General features: G+C 39.0%; 1 protein-coding gene across 8 annotated transcripts in view; it reads left to right on the forward strand.

Moving 5' to 3' along the window:
- Positions 1–21,996, forward strand: part of LOC106095633 (uncharacterized) — a 219,967-nt gene that overhangs the window by 189,155 nt on the left and 8,816 nt on the right. For all 8 annotated transcript variants that reach the window (XM_059361970.1, XM_059361973.1, XM_059361975.1 and 5 more), the window contains one exon: positions 17,062–17,213. In XM_059361970.1, the coding sequence (XP_059217953.1) occupies positions 17,062–17,213 (152 nt within the window). The remainder of the gene's footprint in view (positions 1–17,061; positions 17,214–21,996) is intronic.

Here is a 21,996-nt window from a genome sequence, read left to right on the forward strand (position 1 = left end):
TCCGTTTTTTATGTTTCTATTATTTTTTCTGCAATGCCAACCGGATGTGGATGTGTGGCAGGAAAGTGAGGCCAACGAAAAAATAGCCATCATAAATTTGACGAGGCTTTAAATGCACGCTTATATATTTTTGTGAGTTTTTATTTGGGTTTAAGCCAGCATAACTAGACAACAAGCCTTCAAATCCCTAGTCTCAAAACAAAAACAAACAAAACAACAACAGGCAAAAACATTTTTAGTGTCAGACTAACACAAACCGTCTCCACAGATTTCAAGCCAGCCAAAAAATTAAAGACAGTTTTGAGTATGACAGCAGCGAAACTCATGTGCCTACTATAGAACTTGGGCAGTATTATAAAGAGGAACCTCCCCTTACAAAATGCGGAATGTGCTTGTTTTGTGCATTCAAAAGAGGGATAATAAATAAAAGGATATGGAGACGCATATAGGGTATTTTTTTTTTTTGGCGTCCAACATAAATTTATTTTCTTCATTTACGGGTGTTTTTATATCCTCCGATTTTTTTTTTGTCCATAGGCAGGTTAAGTTCGAAGATAGCTACATCAGACTATATCTTGATATAGGCCTCATATTGACCGATCCGACGATTTATGATCATAAAACCATTGAAGCCATATTTATTATCCGATTTCGTTGAAATTTGGGACAGTGAGTTGTGTTAGGCTTCTCGACAAACCTCAGATCGGTCCAGAATGGGATGTAGCTGCCATATATACCAATCTCCGGATTTAAGATTTTAGACCCATAAAAGGCGAATTTATTAACCGATTTTGTTGAACAAAGGAGCAATGAGTTACGTTAAACCACTGGAAATTCGTACTGAGTATGGTTAAGATCGGTCTATATTTCGATATCGCTACCATATAAGCTGACCTCTCAATTTGAAGTCTTGGGCGAATATCAGGCGCATTTTTTCCAATTTCGCTAAAATTTGGTACAACGAGTTGTGTTGGGCACCTGGACAACGCTGTTCAATATGACGCAGATCGGTTTGGATGTAGGTGCCATATATACCGATCACCTGATTTAGGGTTTTAGCCCCATAAAAGGTGAAATTATTGACAAAATAACCGTAAAATGCAAATTTTGCCCATTAACATTCCACTAGAAAACAGGGGCAAACTTCTCACATAACAATGAGTACAGTCCGAATCTAGCTTAAGCTCAATGATAAGGGGCTTCCTTTTTATAGCCGAGTCTCTCCTCTTTGGAGAGAAGTTTTACATTAGGAGGGGAAAACCACTGCTGAAAATTTTTTCTGACGGTCTCACCCGGATTCGACCCAAGGCGTTCAGCGTCAAAGGCGGACATGCTAACCTCTGCGTTACGGTGGTCTCCGCTGCTGCGCTGAAATGTAGCACAAATAGTTCCGTTAGGCCCTTTGACATTCTTACCGAGTATGGTTAAGATCGGGCTGCATTTGGATATATCTGTCATATATATCCAACTCACGATTTATTTTCTTGGGACAGCTAAAACTTGCTAATTTCTCGATTTTGCTGAAATTTGACACAGTGGGCTGTGTTAGGCTCTTCGTCATTCGTGTTCAATATGATTCACGCTAACTTTCGAAGGAGTAAAGCAAGCTGCTTGAAATTTTGCACAAATACTTCTACCGATCCATTTTCTGATATAGCTGAACATATAAACCGATCTTGGATCTTGACTTCTTGAGCCTCTAGAGGGCGCAATTCTTATCTTATTTGGCTGAAATTTTTCACGAAGTGTTTCAGTATGAATTCTAAAAACTGTGCTAAGTAAAGTGGGAATCGGTTTATAACCTGATAGCGCAGAGGTTAGCATGTCCGCCTATGACGCTGTACGCCTGGGTTCGAATCCTGGTGAGATCATCAGAAAAAAAAATTTCAGCGGTGGTTTTCCCCTCCTAATGCTGGCAACATTTGTGAGGTGCGACACCAAAGAGGAGGCCCCTTATCATTCAACTTAAATTTGAATCGGACTGCACTCATTGATATGTGAGAAGTTTGCCCCTGTTCCTTCATTGGCAAAATTTGCATTTACCTTTTGACAGCAGTCCTGTTTGTAAATTAAATGCTCTGCTTGCAACTCTCAAATACAAATCGTACAATTTAAGGACTAGCAACTCAGATATAAATCAAATACCATCGATGCATTTCTCTCCAGGCGTTACAAACATATGCGCTAAGTAATAACACCTACACCCTATTCTTAGAGCGGCATAGGGTATTTACCCCAAAACAAAAACAATGCTCCAACACAAACAAACAACCAAACATGCGTTAGAACATTCGTTTTTTCTGTGGTTTCAAAAAGAGGCTTACAACAACAAATATAACAAATATCCGGGTCATAAAAAGACGGAATTTCCATTTTTTTTCTCGTGACCATTGGTTATTTTTGTCGCTTGGCACATAAAACGCCATGTTAGTCTGTCTCCATGCCCATATGGCTAGCTTCTGTCCACCCCCCATCACCCACAGTCCCAATACGTTCTGCCTGCATTGGGCAGAATGGGGCTGTTTCCGAATATCAGTTGCTGGTGTCCATGTTTGATTTGCCAAACATTGGCAGTAACCTAAACATTTTGGTCACGTTGTAAAACTTAACGTCCTGCCAGTGGTTTTATTACTTTTTGGTGTAAACACACAAATGGGCCAAATCAAAACTTATGCGTTTGGGGTACAGTTTCAAAAAAAAAAAAGAGAAATATGGCTGCAGAGCCGTTAGAACGATCTCAGGGATTTGTGCAATCAAGAAGGGGTTCTGCTGCAACCACTTTGGCTCGTTTGGCATCTACCAAAAAACAAGGAAAAACGAGCATTGCGTTTAGCAAAATATGTTTTAGCCCATATTCATAAGCTTCAGTTAAATATTCGGCTTACAGTTTTTATGTGAATTGACCTTAAAGCTTAAAGGCACACTCACACACACACGCTCCCACACACACACAGACAAATGGCCCATTTGAGTCAATATATATGGGGCTAGAATTTCTTCATTTGTATGAATCACAGAGAGCACAAAATGCTAATTAATGGCAGTAATTATATTCGGGTTCATATGTCCATCAGTTGATATGCTTCCTTAATTGTCTGTTTGTGTCCTTACGGTCAGTCGGTCAATCTCATTACCCACTCTCAAATTATGTATGAGTTTGTGTAAGCGATTAAATGCCACACCACAATCATGGTCGAAATCTCAGTTCATAGCCAAAGAGTGGGAATGAGGCGAAATGGCCAAAAACAAGAAAGAAAAACAACATTCACGCAATGAAAGGCAAAACGAAGTGTTTATAGCTCTTTATGTTTGCCGCTTTATTGCATGTCCCCGGAGAGGTATGAAAAATGTCGTAAGAAAAAGTCAATTGGAAACATGCCGAGGTGACCAATCCATTTTGTTTTTGACAAAATTTAACTGACTTTGACAACTTTATAGTCTATACTGGTATTTCTACCATCTTAAAAATGTCAAACGTTTAAGCTTAAATGGGTTTTTTTGCTTAATGGTCCATTTGTCATAGAAGTCGTTTCGTTGGTTTAAAATACACCATTTTGAATTGGATTTTATGCGAAATGTTAAAATAAGCACTTAATTCAGTTCGCAATGAGGATTATTTCTTAATTATGGTAAGGCGGAGTAATACAAAACTGAATGTGGTCACCTTAAAAAAATCAATCTTCCATAAAATTTCTCCAGGCCCTAAATGGTTCATTTATTTGATCAAAGATTTGATTTCTCTAAACAACTATAGGGACAAGGACTCGGCTTGGCCTTATATAACACCTTTTTATACCCACCACCATAGGATGGGGGTATACTTATCTAGTCATTCCGTTTGTGACACCTTGACCTCAACATTTTAAATCTATCTAGTCATGTCCGTCCGAATGTCGAAATCACGATAGCGGTCGAACGTGTAGAGCTAGCTGCTTAACATTTTGCAAAGATACTTCCTATTGAGGTATTGGGTTGCCCAAAAAGTAATTTCGGATTTTTCATATGGTCGGCGTTGACAAATTTTTTCACAGCTTGTGACTCTGTAATTGCATTCTTTCTTCTGTCAGTTACCAGCTGTTACTTTTAGCTTTCTTTAGAAAAAAAGTGTAAAAAAAGTATATTTGATTAAAGTTCATTCGAAGTTTTATTAAAAATGCATTTACTTTCTTCTAAAAAATCCGCAATTACTTTTTGGACAACCCTAGATTGCAAATGGGCCATATCGGTTCAGATTTATATGTAGCCCCCATATAAACCGATCCCAGGATTTGACTTCTTGAGTCCCTAAAAGCCTCAATTTTCATCCGATTTTGCTGAAATTTGGAATAAAGACTTGTGCTAGGATTTTCAATACCCATGCTAAATACAATATGATCAAAAAAGGTCAGTTAAAGCCTCCATACAAGCCAACCCCCGGATTTGACTTCTTGAGCCCTCAGAAGCCTCAATTTTCATACGATTTGACTGAAACTTGAAACAAGAACTTGAGTTATGACTTCCAACATCCATGCCGACTATGATTTGAATCGGTCTATAAAGAGATATAGACCCCATATTAACTGATCACAGAATTTGATTTTCTTCAGCCCTTAGAAGTCTAAATTTTCACCTGATTTGGCTAAAAATTTGCCCTCTATATCCAAATTTAAAAGGGTGCAGCAGTTTAACTACAAGTGTCAACAAAACAAATATACCATGTGTGTGCCTCAGGGAAGTCAGTACTACAGTAGTATTTTTAGTACTTTTTCAACCCAAGCGTACCCTAGTACTACTGTGACCGTTTTAGTACCTCTTAAAGCTCAATATTGACACTAAGTGTCTCAATACATATGAGCAATTCCTTCCACCATAGAATGGGAAAGGGTATGACTAACATCGTTATTCCATTTGCAATACCTCCAAGTACGAGGGTTGCCTTTTATATTTTGGGATTAGAAAACAGCGAAAACAGCGATATTAATCATCGAAAATCGCTTTATTGTTTTTCAAAATATTTCCCATATAGATCTTAATCTATACACTTTTGCATGTGTTTGAACCAATTGTCGCAGAACTTTTGCCACTCTGATTGAGGTATCTCCAAAACATCCATTCTTATCTCATCAACCGCTACCTCAGGTGTCGAAAAACTTTCACTTTAACCGCAAAATTGCAAAAAGTTTTTGAAGAGCCTAACACAACTCACTGTCCCAAATTTTAGCAAAATCGGATAATAAATGTGGCTTTTATGGGCCTAAGAGCCTTAATCGGTGGATCGGTCTATATGGCAGCTATATCCAAATCTGGACCGATCTGGGCCAAATTGAAGAAGGATGTCGCAGGGTAAAGAACAACTCACTGTCCCAAATTTCGGCGACATCGGACAATAAATGTGCCTTTTATGGCCACAAAACCTTAAATCGAGCGATCGGTCTATATGTCAGCTGTATCAAATCTGGACCGATCAGTGTCAAATTAAAGAATGATGTCGAAGGGCTCAACACAACCCACTGTCCCAAATTTTGGCAAAATCGAACAATAAATTCGTCTTTTATGGACCCAAGACTTTAAGTCGAGAGGTCGGTCTAAGTCGCAGCTATATCCAAATCTGAACCGATCTGGGCCAAATTACAGAAGGATGGCGAAGGGTCTAATACAACATACTGTCCGAAATTTTGGCAAAATCGGACGATAAATGCGCCTTTTATGGGCGCAAGACCTTTAATCGAGAGATCGGTCTATATGGCAGCTATATCCAAATCTGGACCGATCTGAGCCAAATTGAAGAAGGATGTCGAAGAGCCTAACACAACTAACTGTCCGAAATTTTGGCAAAATCGGATAATAAATGTGGCTTTTATGGGCCTAAGACCTTAAATCAAGAGATCGGTCAATATGACAGCTATATTCGAATATGGACCGATCTGAACCATATTGTAGAAGTATGTCGAGGGGCCTTACACAACTCACTGTCCCAAAAATCAGCTTAATCGGACAATAATTATAGGCAAAAGACCTCAAATCTAGAGATCGGTCTATATGGCAGCTATATCCATATCTGCACCGATCTGAGCCAAATTGAAGAAAGATGTCGAAGAGCCTAAAACAACTTACTGTCCGAAATTTTGGCAAACTCGGATAATAAATGTGGCTTTTATGGGCCTAAGACCTTAATTCGAGAGATCGGTCTATATGACAGCTATATCGAAATCTGGACCGATCTGACCCAAATTAAAGAAGGATGTCGAGTGGCCTAACACAACTCACTGTTCCAAATTTCGGCGATATCGGACTATAAATGCGCCTGTCATCAGCTCAAAACCTTAAATCAAGAGATCGGTCTATATGGCAGCTATATCGAAATCTGGACCGATCTGAGCCTTATTGTAGAAGTATGTCGAAGGGCCTTACACAACTCACTATCCCAAATATCTGCTTAATCGGACAATATATATAGGCACAAGACCTTAAATCTAGAGATCGGTCTGGACCGATCTAAGCCAAATTGAAAAAGGATGTCGAAGGGCCTAACACAACTTATTGTCCGAAATTTTGGCTAAATCGGATAATAAATGTGGCTTTTATGGGCTTCAGACCCTAAATCAGCGGATCGGTCTATATGGCAGACATATCCAAATCTGGACCGATCTAAGCGAAATTGAAGAAGGATGTTAAAGTACCCAACACAACTCACTGTCTCAAAAATCGGATAATAAATGTGGCTTTTATGGGCCTAAGACCCGAAATCGGCGGATCGGTCTATATAGGGGCTATATGAGGATATAGTTTGGTATAGCCCATCTTCGAACTTAACCATCATATGGACAAAAAAAGAACCTGTGCAAAATTGCAGCTCAATATCTTTATTTTTGAAGACTGTATCGTGATTTCAACAGACAGACGGACAGACAAGGCTGTATCATCTTAGATTTTTACGCTGATCAAGAATATATATACTTTATAGGGTCGGAAATGGATATTTCGATATGTTGCAAACGGAGTGACAAAATGAATATTCCCCCATCATTCGGAGGTGTATAAAAATGTCACTCCACCAAAGACTGACAAGCTGGTATACACGGTGGAAAACAATGTAATATTTCAATGAATATTTGTTGTATGACCAGCAGTATCTATTTATACCTGTTTGAGCAATCATAAGAAAAACAAGTATGCTACACTCTTTTGCTCCTTACTCACTCACACTTAATTTCTTTGAAAACATAAGAAGACCAACTGTTTTCTACTTAACTATACTCACTGAATGCTAGAAAAAAAAAACTGTGCACTTCTTTTATCAAAATATTGAACATACTCGGAATAGGTAACTAGAAGTTCCACAGTATTGGCGATATTGGCGTTGGGTTTTCTCGACAGCAACAGCTTCCAATTAACTCAAGTCATATGAACATTGATGGCAACATTGTCTGTGTTTTTCGCCCAAAAATTGTTTATCCATCCTCGTCTGTGGTAGAGGCCAATTCATATGACCATGTCTTCATTCCCAGTTAATATCATGTCCTTAAGAAATGGTTTTTGTATTTTTTCGTTTTTTTCTTCTGGTTGTTTGTTTCTTTTTGTTGTCAATTTCAGTTTTCGATATTTTGCTGTATTTTCCGTTTGGAAGTTTTATAAGTTTTCATTTCATTATTGTAACTGTTGCAAAGTTTTTCCATTGTCCTGTCCTTTGAGAAAAATAGATGTCTTCGTGGCTTAGTGTTATTGTTGTCAATTGCTTTTGTGGCCAAAGTTTCAGTTTCAATGTTCGCTGTGTATTGGAATCTCAAATCATGGCAGAGCCATGTCAAGCCATTTACCAACATGCGATGTCTATTGTGCTCCAATTGTTTATGTGTCTATGTGTGAGTGCAAATGTAATGGACACATCCTTTGAAGCAGCAAAAGGAGTGGTGCTTCCAGCATATATTGGTGAAACCAAAATAACTGGTATTTTTCTCAATTGCAAGTTTTTTGCCCAGAAAATTTTCTTGTTTTCATTAAAGAAGAAATTTATTCTCAAAACAATTCAATATTTTACTTATTGTCTTACTGCGTTCATTCTTTGGTGCCTTCTCCTTGGAGGTTTCTTATTTTATGAACATCCAGATAGACAAGCAATTCCCTTAAATGCCTTAACCGAAAAACAAAGAGAAAAAAATGTTTGTACTTCAATGGTTTTCGGTATCAAATTTTTTGTTTATTATTCCATTGAATTCAAGGATGTTTATGGTTATACTAGGAAATAAGGGAAATGTATTGTTAGCATTAAGAATTTTGAAAAGAAAAACTCGATGAAATTACCCACAGGAGGGTTAGTTAAACATTAAAAATAAATACTTAAAGGTGATGCTGAGTTGACCGTCTTCGCATTGCACGTTGTAGAAATCCAAAAAGTCTTTTATATTTAACCTTCGCCTTACCAAAGAATTTTATTTATATTGCTTACCAATCCATCCCACCCGGATGACCTATTCACTGAAACATGTGTTTTAACAATGTTCTTAAATAGAGAAGGGGGAGAGTTTTGGCAGATGATTAAAAAAACAAGTAAGAAGGCGTTAAGTTCAGCCGGGCCGAACTTTGGATACCCACCACCTCGGATATATATGTAAACCACCTTTCATGAAAATTTGGTGAAATTTCGTAACTTATGTCCCATATCAGTTATATTAAAATATGTTCCGATTTGGAAAAAGTACTAATAAGTACAGTAGCTATATCTAAAATTAAACCAATCTGAACCATATACGACACGGATGTCGAAAAGCCTAACATAAGTCACTGTGTCAAATTTCAGTGAAATCGGATTATAAATGCACTTTTTATGGGGCCAAGACTTTAAATCGAGATATCGGTTTATATGGCAGCTAAATTCAAATCTGGTTCGATCTGAGCCAAATTGCAGGCAAACATCGAAGAGCCTAACTAAACTCACTTTCTCAATTTTCAGCGACATCGGACAATAAATGCGTTTTTTATGGCCCCAAAACTTAAAACCTAGATATCGGTCCATATGGCAGCTATATCCAACTCTGGACCGATCTGTGCGATATTACAGAAGTATGTCAAGAGGCTTAACTCACTGTGCCAAATTTCGGCGACATCGGACAATAAATGAGCATTTTATGGGCCCAAAACCATAAATCAAGAAATCGGTCTATATGGCAGCTATATCCAAATCTGAACCGATCAGGGCCAAATTGAAGAACAACGTCGAAGGGTCTAAGACAACTCACTGTCTCAAATTTCAGCGATATCGGACAATAAATGCGCTTTTTATGGCCTCAAAACCTAAAATCGAGAGATCGGTCTATATGGCAGCTATACCCAAATCTAGACCCATCTCGTCCAAATTGAAGTAGAATGTCGAAAGGCCTAACACAGCTCACTGTACGAAATTTCAACAAAATCGGATAATAAATGTGGCTTTTATGAGCCTAAGACCCCTATCGGAGGACCGGTATATATGGCAGCTATATCCAAATCTGAACCGATCAGGGCCAAATTGAAGAAAGACGTCGAAGGGTCTAAGACAACTCACTATCTCAAATTTCAGCGATATCGGACAATAAATGCGCCTTTTATGGCCTCATAACCTAAAACCCAGAGATCGGTCTATATGGCAGCTATATCCAAATCTGGACCGATCTGGTCCATATTGAAGAAGAATGTCGAAGGGCCTAACACAACTCACCGTCTCAAATTTCATCAAAAACGGATAATAAATGTGGCTTGTGTGGCCTAAGACCCTAAATCGGAGGTCCATATGGCAGCTATACCCAAATCTAGACCGATCTGGTCCAAATTGAAGAAGAATGTCGAAAGGCCTAACACAGCTCACTGTACGAAATTTCAGCAAAATCGGATGATAAATGTGGCTTTTATGGGTCTAAGACCCCAAGTCGCCGGATCGGCCTATATGGGGCGACATCGGACAATAAATGGGCCTTTCATGGCCCCAATATCTAAAACCGAGAGATCGGTCTATATGGCAGCTATATCCAAATCTGAACCGATCAGGGCTAAATTGAAGAAGGATGTTGAATTTCTTAACACAACTCACTGTCCCAAATTGCAGCAAAATCGGAAAATAAATGTGGTTTTTATGGGCCTAAGACCCTAAATCGGAGGATCGGTCTATATGACAGCTATTTCCAAATCTTGATCGATAGCCCCCCTATAGGCCGATCCGCCGATTTAGGTCTTAGGCCCATAAAAGCCACATTTATTATCCGATTTTGCTGCAATTTGAAACAGTGGGTTGTGTTAGACCCTTCGACATCCTTCGTTAATTTGGCCCAGATCGGTCCAGATTTGGATATGCTGCCAGATAGACCGATGTGTCGATTTAAGGTTTTGGGACATTAAAAGGCGCATTTATTGTCCGATTTCGTCAAAATTTCGGACAGTGAGTTGTGTTGGGCCCTTTGACATCCATTTTCAATTTGGTCCAGATCTGGGCCATATCAAGTGGGGGGCTATATCAAGATATAGTCCGATATAGCCCATTTTCCAACTTAACCTGCTAATGGACAAAAAAAGAATCTGTGCAAAGTTTCAGCTCAATATCTCTTTTTGTAAAGAGTGTAGCGTGATTTCAACAGACAGACGGACGGACATGTCTAGATCGTCTTATATTTTTACGCTGATCAAGAATATATATATTTTATAGGGTCGGCAATGGATATTTCGATGTGTTGCAAACGGAATGACAAAATGATTATACCCCCATCCTTCGGTGGTGGGTATAAAAACGGTTCAGTTCAAACTCGGCACAGATTTTGATGTACTAACAGCTTGCCACAGGAAACACTAAACTAAATTGTTTCGAAATTATGCCTCCAGTTTTCCAAGAAATCTTATCGGGCACCAGTTTATTAGAGACCTATATCCGGTTATGCACCGGTTCAGACCAACCTCGAGTCGGACCATTTTTGCCCATTTACAATGCAATCGAACCTGTACTAATAAAAAGTATTTTGTGCAACATTTTCAACGCTCTAGGTTAACTCCTTCGTTAGCGTCTGGACCGATTTGTTAGTTGTCGTGCTTGGGGTGGACAGACAGACAAGCGAAGACTAAGACTTAGTCGACTAAGAATCTCTAGACGATTATTTATCAGATCATTATTTATCGGATCATTATTTCGATGAATTAAAATACTTTATACCCAACATTTTATACCCAAAACAAATTCAATGTACTCTATGTATATTGTTTCTACAATACAAGCCATCGTATATTGCCAGCCTTGAACATTCCATAGAGGCACATCGGGAATACTTCTCTCATATCAATGATGGCTATTTAACCGCAATGATTGGGAACGTCCTTCTTATTGCCAAGTCCAGACTGAGGGACGCAGGCATGAGTGATGTTTCTGTGTAGGGGGTCTATCCTCTCACTAAAATGAGCAAATTTTGTCAAAAACCACATTATTTTTAAAATTCGGTCGGCTCAATAATTCAAGTCCCAAGATCGGTTTATATGGCGGCTATATCAAAACATGGACCGATATGGCCCTTTTACAATCCCAACCGACCTACACTAATAAAAAGTATTTGTGCAAAACTTCAAACGGCTAGCTTCACTCCTTCGAAAGTTAGCGTGCTTTCGACAGACGGACGGACGGAAGGACAGACGGACGGACTTTATTTTTTAACCTATTTCGCTAGATAGACATAAAATATCGCGACGATCAAGAATATATGTACTTTATGGGGTCTCAGACGAATATTTCGAGTAGTTACAAACAGAATGACGAAATTAATATACCCCCATCCTATGGTGGAGGGTATAAAAATAAAACCTAAATGGTCACCCGGGTGAATATTGATGAAGCGAAGTCTAAGCAAATGTGTCTTAAGAACTCTTTAATATATAAATTTTTTGCTTTCAGCAAAGTTTGAATGCAATTTTAGCCATTGTGGTTTATAAAAACCCTGTAGTACCCGCAAGCCAATGAAATCAACTTTTCTTTCTTTCATATTAAATTTGTCCAGACTTTCACAACTTTCATCAATATTTTTATACCAAATATAAGCTATTGTATGCTCTTCTTCCACGAACTGCAAAATATCAAATTTGAACTATGAAGAAAACTCAAAGCAAGAAACGCCCACAAAATATGATACAGCCATAATAAGCTGCCATTCCAAATTTAGCTGAAGGAATAAATTTGAGATATTTGTAAAAACCATCATTGACGTCATCACAATGAATGTTCTGTTGCATTGGCTTATGCGTTGCATGGCGTGAAAAATGCTACTTACATGTTTTCTACCACGCCACTTCCCATTTCGGCACAGCTTCTTCAAACTACCAAAGATGTATACACACAAATGCGTAAAACTATTGTTGCCGCTTTGGATATAGAATCACGTCTTTTACAAACTATTCATTTGTAAAGTTTGTTGGCTTTCTTTTGCCCGCCACCATACCACCCATAGTTTTTAGAAGCTACATTGTAGCATTTTGGCAGACATCACTTATGTATGTGGATGAAAGAAAAACTCGAAAAACTTATAGTTAAAAATTATTTTTATACCCTCCACCATGGGATGGGGTATACTAATTTCGTCATTCTGTTTACAACACCTTGAAATATGCATCTAAGACCCCACAAAGTATATATATTCTTGATTGTCGTGAGATTATAATTCGAACTAGCCATGTTCGAGCGTCTGTCCGTCCGTCCGTCTGTCTGTCGAAAGCACGCTAACTTGTGAAGGAGTAAAGCTAGCCGCTTAAAATTTTGCACAAATACTTCTTATTAGTGTAGGTAGGATTGGTTGGGATTGGAAATGGGCCGGATTGGTTGGGATTGGAAATAAGCCAATTTTGTTCAACGGCTTCTCCCACGGCCTTCAACATACGTGTGAATTATGGTCTGACTCTGAATAAACCGATCTCCCGATTTTGCTTCTTGAGCCCCGAATTGGACTATAACTTGACATAACTCCAACTCCTCCGTCCTTATTCATTGTTCTTTTTTTGCCTAAAAAGATATACTGCGCAAAGAATTCAACAGATGCGATCCATGGTGAAGGGTATATAAGATTCGGCCCGGCCGAACGCAGCACGCTCTTACATTTCATGAAAATAAAATATTTGTTATTTTATACCAACCACCGAAAGATGGGGGTACATGCATTTGGCCTTTCCATTTGCAACATTTTGAAATATTCATTTCTGATCCCATAAGGTATATACATTTTTATTGTCCATGTCCGTCCATCTGACCGTCAGTCCATCTGACCGTCAGTCCATCTGACCGTCAGTCCATCTGACCGTCAGTCCATCTGTCTGTTGAAATCACGCTCCAGTCTTTAAGAATAAAGATATTGAGCTGAAACTTTGCTGAAATTTGGACGGAGAGTTGTGTTAGGCCCCTCGACATTCGTACCGAGTATGCTCAAGATCGGTCTATATGTAGATATAGCTGTCTTATATACTGATCTCCCAATTTAAGTTCTTGGGATCGGCATCTTGGACCTAAAAAATTCGCATTCATTGTCCGAGTTCGCTGAAAACTGCCACAGTTTGCCCATTTAAGTTCTTCGATATTTCGTTTGCTGTACATCTAGAATGCATCGTTGAAAGATGTTCTCATAACAGAGCTCCATGTGCAACTTTTTAGCCATTAGAGTTCGAACTTAGCCTCTCCAGATGTTTAAGAATTCAAAACTGGGGTTTATATGAATGCTATATGAAATTATTGGCCCATTCAGAACAAAGTATCGAGTATCGGTTTCATGGCAGCTACATCACCCGAACCGTTAATATGTGTAGTAGGGTGATGACTTTTTTAAAACTTCATATCTCTGTATCATAATTGAATGAGTTTTTTTTTAACATTAGATAAAAATTTACATATTCGGTGATTCAATAAAAACCAGTAAGGAAAGGCAAAAGTCGGGCGGAGCCGACATATAGTACCCTACACCACCGAGTCTACGTAAAACTTTTAATATATAACACTTTTATCCAACTTTAGTCAGACTTCAATTCTGCATAACTATTGAAATATCGAGGGAGACCTAAAACTACCCACTGTTTCAAATTTCAACGAAATCGGGTAATAAATAGGGCTTTTATGGGCTTCAGATCCCTTATCTGGAGATCGGTCTATATGGCAGCTATATCTAAATAAAGTCCGATCTGTACCACATTTGGGTCGAATGTTGAGAGGCTTAAAACTGCCCACGAAATCTGTTAAAAACTAAAGCTTTTATGGGCTTCAGACCCTTTATCTGGAGATCGGTCTATATGGCAGCTATATCTAAATATAGTCCGATCTGTACCACATTTGGGTCGGATGTTGAAATGCTTAAAACTGCCCACAATTCCTAATTTCAGCGAAATCGGTTAAAAAATAAAATTTTTATGGGCTTCAGACCCTTTATCGGGGGATCGGTCTGAATGGCAGCTATATCTAAATATAGTCCGATGTGAACCATATTCAAGTCAGATGTTCAGAGGCTAAAAATAACTCACTGTTGCAAATTTAAGTGAAATCGGTTAAAAAATAAACCTTTTATGGTCTTCAAACCCTTTATGGGGAGATCGGTCTATATGGCAGCTATATCTAAATATGGACCGATCTATTCTATATTTAGTTTAGATGTCGGGAGGGTTAAAATAACTCACTGTTGCAAGTTTCAGCGAAATCGAGTAATTAGTAAAGTTTTTATGGCCTTCAGACCCTTTATCGTGAGATCGGTATATATGGTAGCTATATATAAATATAGTCCGATCTAAAACATATTTGGGTCAGTTATCGGGAAACCTTAAACTACTCACCGTTTCACATTTCAGCAAAATCGGATGAAAACAAAAGTTTTTATGGGCATTAGACCCTCTATCGGAAAATCGGTCTATATACCAGCTATATCCAAATACGGTCCGCTTTGGCCCGTTCAAGAACTTAACCAGCGTGCTTCAGAAAGATGTATTTGTGCCAAATTTCAACTCAATATTTAAATTTTTTAAGGCTCTAGAGTGATTACAGCAGACGGACGGACATTCAAACGGACATTGTTAAATGGTCTTAGAATTTTACTACGATCCGAAATACTGTATATATACTTTGTTGGGTCAGAAATTTGATATTTTGATGTGTTGCAAAGGGAATGACTAAATGAATATACCCCCTATCCTACGGTGGTGGGTATAAAAAACACTTCGTGCCAAATTTGGTAAATATCGGACTAAAATTGTGCCTTCTACAGCCTTAATATGCCAAATCGGATGAATGTGATATATGGGTGCTATATCTTAATCTGAAACGATTCAGATGAGATTTTGCACACGTATTAAGACGTCACATGAAACATATCATGCTATATTTGCTAAAGATCGGACCAAAATTGTGGCTTCTACAGCCTTAAAAGCCCATATCGGATGAAAGATATACATGGGAGCTATATCTAAATCTGAACCGATTTTTTTTTTAAATCAATAGCGTTCGTTCTTGGACCAAAAAAGAGACCTATGCAAAATTTTGTGAAAATTGGACAAACAAATGCGACCTGTACCTTGATTACAAGAATACATGGACAGACAGACAGACAGACGGACAGAATTGAATCGTGAAGTGGTTCTAAGCCAATCCGTATATTTATCGATAGGTCTACCCCTTCTCCTTCTTAGCGTTGCATACAAATGCACAAATCTATAATACCCTGTATCTCAGTGGTGGTGTATAGTATAAAAATTTTAGTTTTTTCAAAAAACTTAGTTTCAAAGTGGTTTGTCCTTTATTTATTAGAATAGACGTTATTTTAGTCATAAATAGGCAAAAAAAAAACGTATCTCCCTAATGTGTAGTCGACTTCCTGCTAATGAATATCAATAAACAATACAACCTCCTTTCCCCTTCAATATGGCAACGCAATGCACTGCAAACCACTGTTTAGATGACTTACGAACGGGGTGAAGAGGTGAGTAAACCTATGGTGGAGGGTATAAAAAGAAGAAAATTTATTAAAATGGAAAATGCTCTATGGGGAACATTTTTACGGTAGCTTTCGAATATTTTGTTAAAGTGGTAATTTTAATTACAATGGAAGCAAATAAGCCAATTAATTTCCGTAAGAAAGCTTTAAGAACTTCAAGAAAGAAAACATTTACCTATTCTTATGCCTTGCTATACCATAGTATTTTCTTACTCCAATTATGCCATTTGGCATACAAAGTTCTCAGCTGCCTTGAAAGAACAAAAAAAAAAATTCAATTTGTTTTTTTATACTACAACTCATTTTCAGGGAAATCAATAAAAAGCTTTTCAAGTAAATTAAAATATCATTATTACTTTCTGCCTCAAAGGACTCTTGGTGGCAAGGCAAATATTCGTTCATTGCTCAAGGCCATTACTCACAGACTCAATGGATATTTGCTTTAATGCCCAATAAATTCCAATATCCTTCCCAAATATTCAATCAAGCTGTGATTTATCGATTAACACAGACACACACAGAGATGGCAAATTAATGTTGTGTGCAATTTTAAAAATGTCCTTGGTTTCTTTGTGCCTTGATATGGGGCCCAATTAACAGTCATTGCAATAGCCCTATTTAGGAAAATCTTATTTAGATATTTGACTCCTTCGCTTGAGAGTAATTACTGCCAGGAATAACCAAATTCAGTTCCTGGGTACTCAAAGAACAGCATTTGAAGAGTTGGAATCGGAATGAAGTCGGTTTGGAAATATGCTCAGTGCATTTCCTTAAGGCAAAGCCACATTCACCCACACACATACAGAGAACACAAAAAGGAAATGTTTGTGGCACAAAATCCAATTGGAAAGAAATTGTGTGCAGCATTCCAATGTATGCAAGGGCTGCCCTTCAAGCACAAGCAGCAAAGTGCACTTCGATTTCATTAACAGCCCTTCATGCCGTTCTGGTCACTACAGCCATTGTTGAACTTGGCTTCACCATTAGCATGTCTGTTGATCACGAAGCCAATTACATCGTATCGCACAATGTTCACAAAACTTGCATACGAACAAAATGAATTTTACATTTTTGCATTTTCTTAAGATTTTTATTTTTCTATTTGCCTTCCTCAATTTCTTTTCAGCTACCCCACAGCATAGCGGGTGAGGAACTTGCCTTCGTATTTGGTGCACCACTTTCTTCGGCCGGCCTCTTTCATGGCATTCACTATACGGCGCAGGAAAAACTTTTGGCGGAGGCTGTCATGTCGTATTGGTGTAACTTTGCCAAGACGGGGTAAGTTTTACTGGCTTTCAATGCTAAAGTGTGTATTAAAATAACAAGGCCAATGAAAATTACTAGCTTGTAAACAGAGCACAGTGTTGAGGAAAGTAGTTTTGACAAAAGTTAAGGATTTTTAGAAGCATACTAAATGTCGATTTTATGGGCACAAGACCCTAAATAGGCGGATCGGTCTATATGGCAGCTATATTCAAAGCTGGACCGCTCTGAGCCAAATTGAAGAAGGATGTCGAAGGGCCTAACACAACTCACTGTCCTAAATTTCCGCAAAATCGGATAATAAATGTGGCTTTTATGGACCTAGGACCCTAAATCGGTGGATCGGTCTATATGCTGAAATTTGGGAAATTTGGCCCTGACCGCTCTGGGTCAAATTGAAGAAGGATGTCGAAGGGCCTAACACAACTCACTGTCCTAAATTTCAGCAAAATCGGATAATAAATGTGGCTTTTATGGGCCTAATACCCTAAATCGGCGGATTGGTCTATATGACAGCTATATCCAAATATGGACCGATCTGTGCCAAATTGAAGAAGGATATCGAAGGGCCTAACATAACTCACTGTCCCAAATTTCAGTAGAATCGGATAATTTTAACGCACCTCGTTACCACAATAAGACGATTTCGAAATCTGACAAAGTCAAATACTTAGGTGTGATCTTGGACAGGAAACTGAATTGGAAGTGTCACATACAGGAGGGCACAGAGAAGGTTCATAGATGTTGTGCACTATGTAGACGGGTCGTAGGCTCGAAATGGAGCCTGAATTCGAGGATAGTCCACTGGCTCTACAGGAGCGTGATTAGACCAATACTTACTTACGCCTCAGTAGTTTGTTGGATTGCTATGGAGAAAAATGCAACATAAGCACCATACAATAGGTTCAGAGAACATGTTGTTTTTGGCATAGGCGGAGCGATAAGGACCACCCTCACTAGGGCACAGGAGACTATTCCAGATTTCCGACCCATAGATATATAGACTAAGTGTGAGACAGCCATTGCGGTTATGAGACTTAAGGCGATGGGAGAATGGATACAGGATAGCAGCAGGTCATACCATCGCGGTACAATCGAGGCGAAGATAGGAAACCTGGAAGAGGTCGATTGTGAGGTACTGCTGATTTCGGCAAATACTTGGTTTGAGGGAACCCTAGTATTGCCATCTGGAAGATGATGTTACACGGATGGATCAAAGGTAGACAACAGAGTGGGCCTGGGGGTCCACATTGAGTACCCAGGGACTAACACATGTTTTAGACTGCCTGATCATAATACGGTGCTGCAGGTGTTTAGATTCGGGCTATCGCGGAATACGTGAGGTGGTGTGGTTTTCACGTGAGGCTATGAGACTTAAAGCGATGGGAGAATGGATAGAGAATAGGAGCAGGTCATACCATCGCATTATAAACGTGGCAATGATATGAGACCTGGAAGGAATGGAAGTGGGTTCCGATCGAATACCTGAGATGACACTTGAGGTTGAGTGGGATGCACTCCTGCCAGCGGCACAGCCTTGGATTGACAGAACCAATGTTACACGGATGGATCAAAGCTAGAGAGCAGAGTGGACCTGAGGGTCTACATTGAGAAACCAGGGACTGAGATCTGTTTAAGACCGCCTGATCATAATACGGTCCTGCAGGCGGAGATCCGGGCGATCACAGAATGAGTAAAGTGGTGTGGTGCGAGGACGTCGAGTGTGAACATCTTTACAGACACTAAATTAGCCATCAGGGCAATAACAATCAGTGCGGTAAGATCACGAACAGTCTTGGGGTGTAAGAATATGATTATGATGGTGGCAAATCCGCGTCGATTGAGTGGGGGAAGGAAAAAGCAAACGATTTACCAGCGAAGGTCAGAGGATTGCTATCAATAAACTTGATTTCGGATCAACGCATTTCGAATTAAGGGCGTTTGCTACAAATAGCGAAACGGTCGGCAAGATGGCGAAAATCCTAAGGGGATGGACATATTCATCAGTCTAGTTTATTTTAACTTCACTACCATATCCATTGTTATATTCAATTAGGGGCTGGTTTGGACCATATTTCGTTCAGGTGCAGAAAATTCCTACACAAGTCACGAAATCGGGCAATTAATTTGCTTTTATGAGTCTTAAACTTTAATTGGAAGATCGATCTATATGGCAGCTATATCTAAGTATGGTCCGATCTGGACCATGTTCTGGTCGATTGGCCGAAAGCTTAAAACAACTCAACATTCAGCGATAATTCAAAATTTCAACTAAAGATCCTAAATCTAAATAATCGTTCCGATTTCAATCTATATGGCTCAGATCGGTCTATAAGGCTAATATAGCACGATGTGAACAATATTTGGATCGGATGATGAGAGTTGAAGTACAACTCAATGTTTAAAATTCCAGCAATGTCTTAAAATAAATGCGACTTTTTTGGGCTTAAGATCCTATGTTGAAAGATCGGTCTATGGAATATTGGAGATCATTGTGCAAAATTTCAGGCAAATCAGGTAAGATTCGGGGCTAAAGAAGTCATATCGATCGATCAGTTTGTATGGAGGCTATATTCAACTCCGAACCGATGTGGCCCATTCACAGTCCCTAAAGACCTACATCAATAGTAAGTATGTGTGCAAATTTCAAGCGCCTCTATATGCCCTAAAGTTCAGTGTCTGTTTATGATTCCTATAATACAATGTCAATGTAGATAGTGAAAGGTCAAAGGCTGTTGACAAACCCTTGCAGACATATTTGTCCGGCTTCTAATTTCCCAGAAAATCATCTTGTCAGAGAATCCAAGTCAGTTCTATGTAAGAAATTCCAAACATTTCTCCGCGCACTTCGACCGTACTGCCTCGAATATGGGGCCTTGAACTGTTACTGTCCAAATAAGTTTTGGGTTTAGGGGGCTTTTAATACCTTCCAAGCAAATCATTTTTCTTTAGTTTAAGCGACATACCAACATTGAGTGCATAGGCGTAGACCTACATTCTCCTCTCTGACACTCTCTGGGAGCCATCAGTGACGACCAAGTTCAAATAGTCCTCAAACTCAGCATCCGCTTACCTATCCTCTCTATCGGTAATGCGAGAAGATCTTATATCAAATAAGGCTCGGCGCCTGATAGTTAGGTTAACGTTAGGTTAGATTGGTTAAAGTGGCATTCAACAATCAGACTCACTTAGACTTTTCTTCCATTGTGATTCCACAGGGGCAGGAGAAGGAGGATGGGAAGTTTTACTGCAGTATAGTATGTATGCTGGTTCACGGAATGCCACCTATGAAGCTCCATGTTGAGGGGAATACAAAAGTTTGCATCAGCCATACTTTATGCCGTTTTTGTTTTTATTTGAAAGATTGTTAGCCACAGTGATTAGGTTACATTGCCAAAACACCGAGTAGTTCAAGTAGTTGGTGTTGCAATAGCCATGGCTGTGTCAAAGTCATATTTCGAGCCAGTTGATTGCTGTAAGCAAAGGCACGCGTTATGTGCTTCTCGTTATTGTTATTATTATTACGATTATGGACAAACAGTTGTGATTTTCTAGGATGAAAATACAAAATCCTTAAGCATCTTCAAAATGGCAATGGCAACCTCCTTCTTCTGCATTACCGGAAATTCATGGACATTCCTTGGCACTTCTTAGGGTTGGGAAAGCAACGGTATGATATCCTTCTTAGCTTGACTCTGGTTCCCGGCAGCTAATATGTAGGGATTTTTCTTCACCATCACCCCTTACCAACACTCACACACACACTGTAACTGACATCGTAGAATGGCAATGACACTGCCACTGGGTACTTTAAGCAATTTTCGAGAGGATAGTTTCGAATAGAAATTGAAATTTTATTTCTTGCCATTACTTTTACTTTTCCTTTAGCTTGGCTTGACTGGTAATGGCCAAAAAGTGGATGAGCTTGTTGTTAAAACTAACTAAGTGCTGTTACTATTTACCAACTTAAAGGTTATGCGGAGCTTAGAAACAGGATCTTGTGAGAGAAAAATAACACGAAAAAACCAACACCATAGTGTCATTTTACATAAAGTTTATCGTTTTAATGCGATATTTTCGTTGCTTTTGCAGAAATTGATAATGGAATGCCATAGCCATAACACTATTTCTACTACTCAAAGAGTGAAGGAAATGAAACAAGTAAAAAGGCGTAAAGTTCGGTCGGGCCGAACTTTGAATACCCACCATCTCGGGTATGTATGTAAATCACCTTTTGTCAAAATGCGATGAAAAATGCATACCTTATGCCCCATAGCAGCTATATCGAAATATGTTCCGATTTGGACCATATACCAATAAGTACAAGTCATTGTTCAATAACAAAATATTGGTCTTTTTAGTAGCCATATCTAAAAATAAACCGAACTGAATCATATGCGACACGGATGTCGAAAAGCCTAACTTAAGTCACTGTGTCAAATTTCGGTGAAATAGGATTATAAAGGCGCTTTTTATGGGCCCAAGACTTTAAATCGAGATATCGGTCTATATGGCAATTATATCCAAATCTGGACCGATTTGGGCCAAGTTGCAGAAGAATGTCCAACAGCCCAACACAACTCACTGTCCCAAACTTAGGCGACATCGGACAATAAATGCGCTTTTTATGGCCCCAAAACCTTAACTCGAGAGATCGGTCTATATGGCAGCTTTATCCATATCTGCACCGATTTGGGCCAAGTTGCAGACAAATGTCCAAAAGCCTACACATTGTCCCTAACTTAGGCGACATCGGACAATCAATGCGCTTTTTATGGCCCCAAAACCCTAAATCGAA

The sequence above is a fragment of the Stomoxys calcitrans genome, chromosome 2 (genome assembly GCF_963082655.1).
Source record: "Stomoxys calcitrans chromosome 2, idStoCalc2.1, whole genome shotgun sequence".
In the NCBI taxonomy this organism is placed as follows: Eukaryota; Metazoa; Arthropoda; class Insecta; order Diptera; family Muscidae; genus Stomoxys; species Stomoxys calcitrans.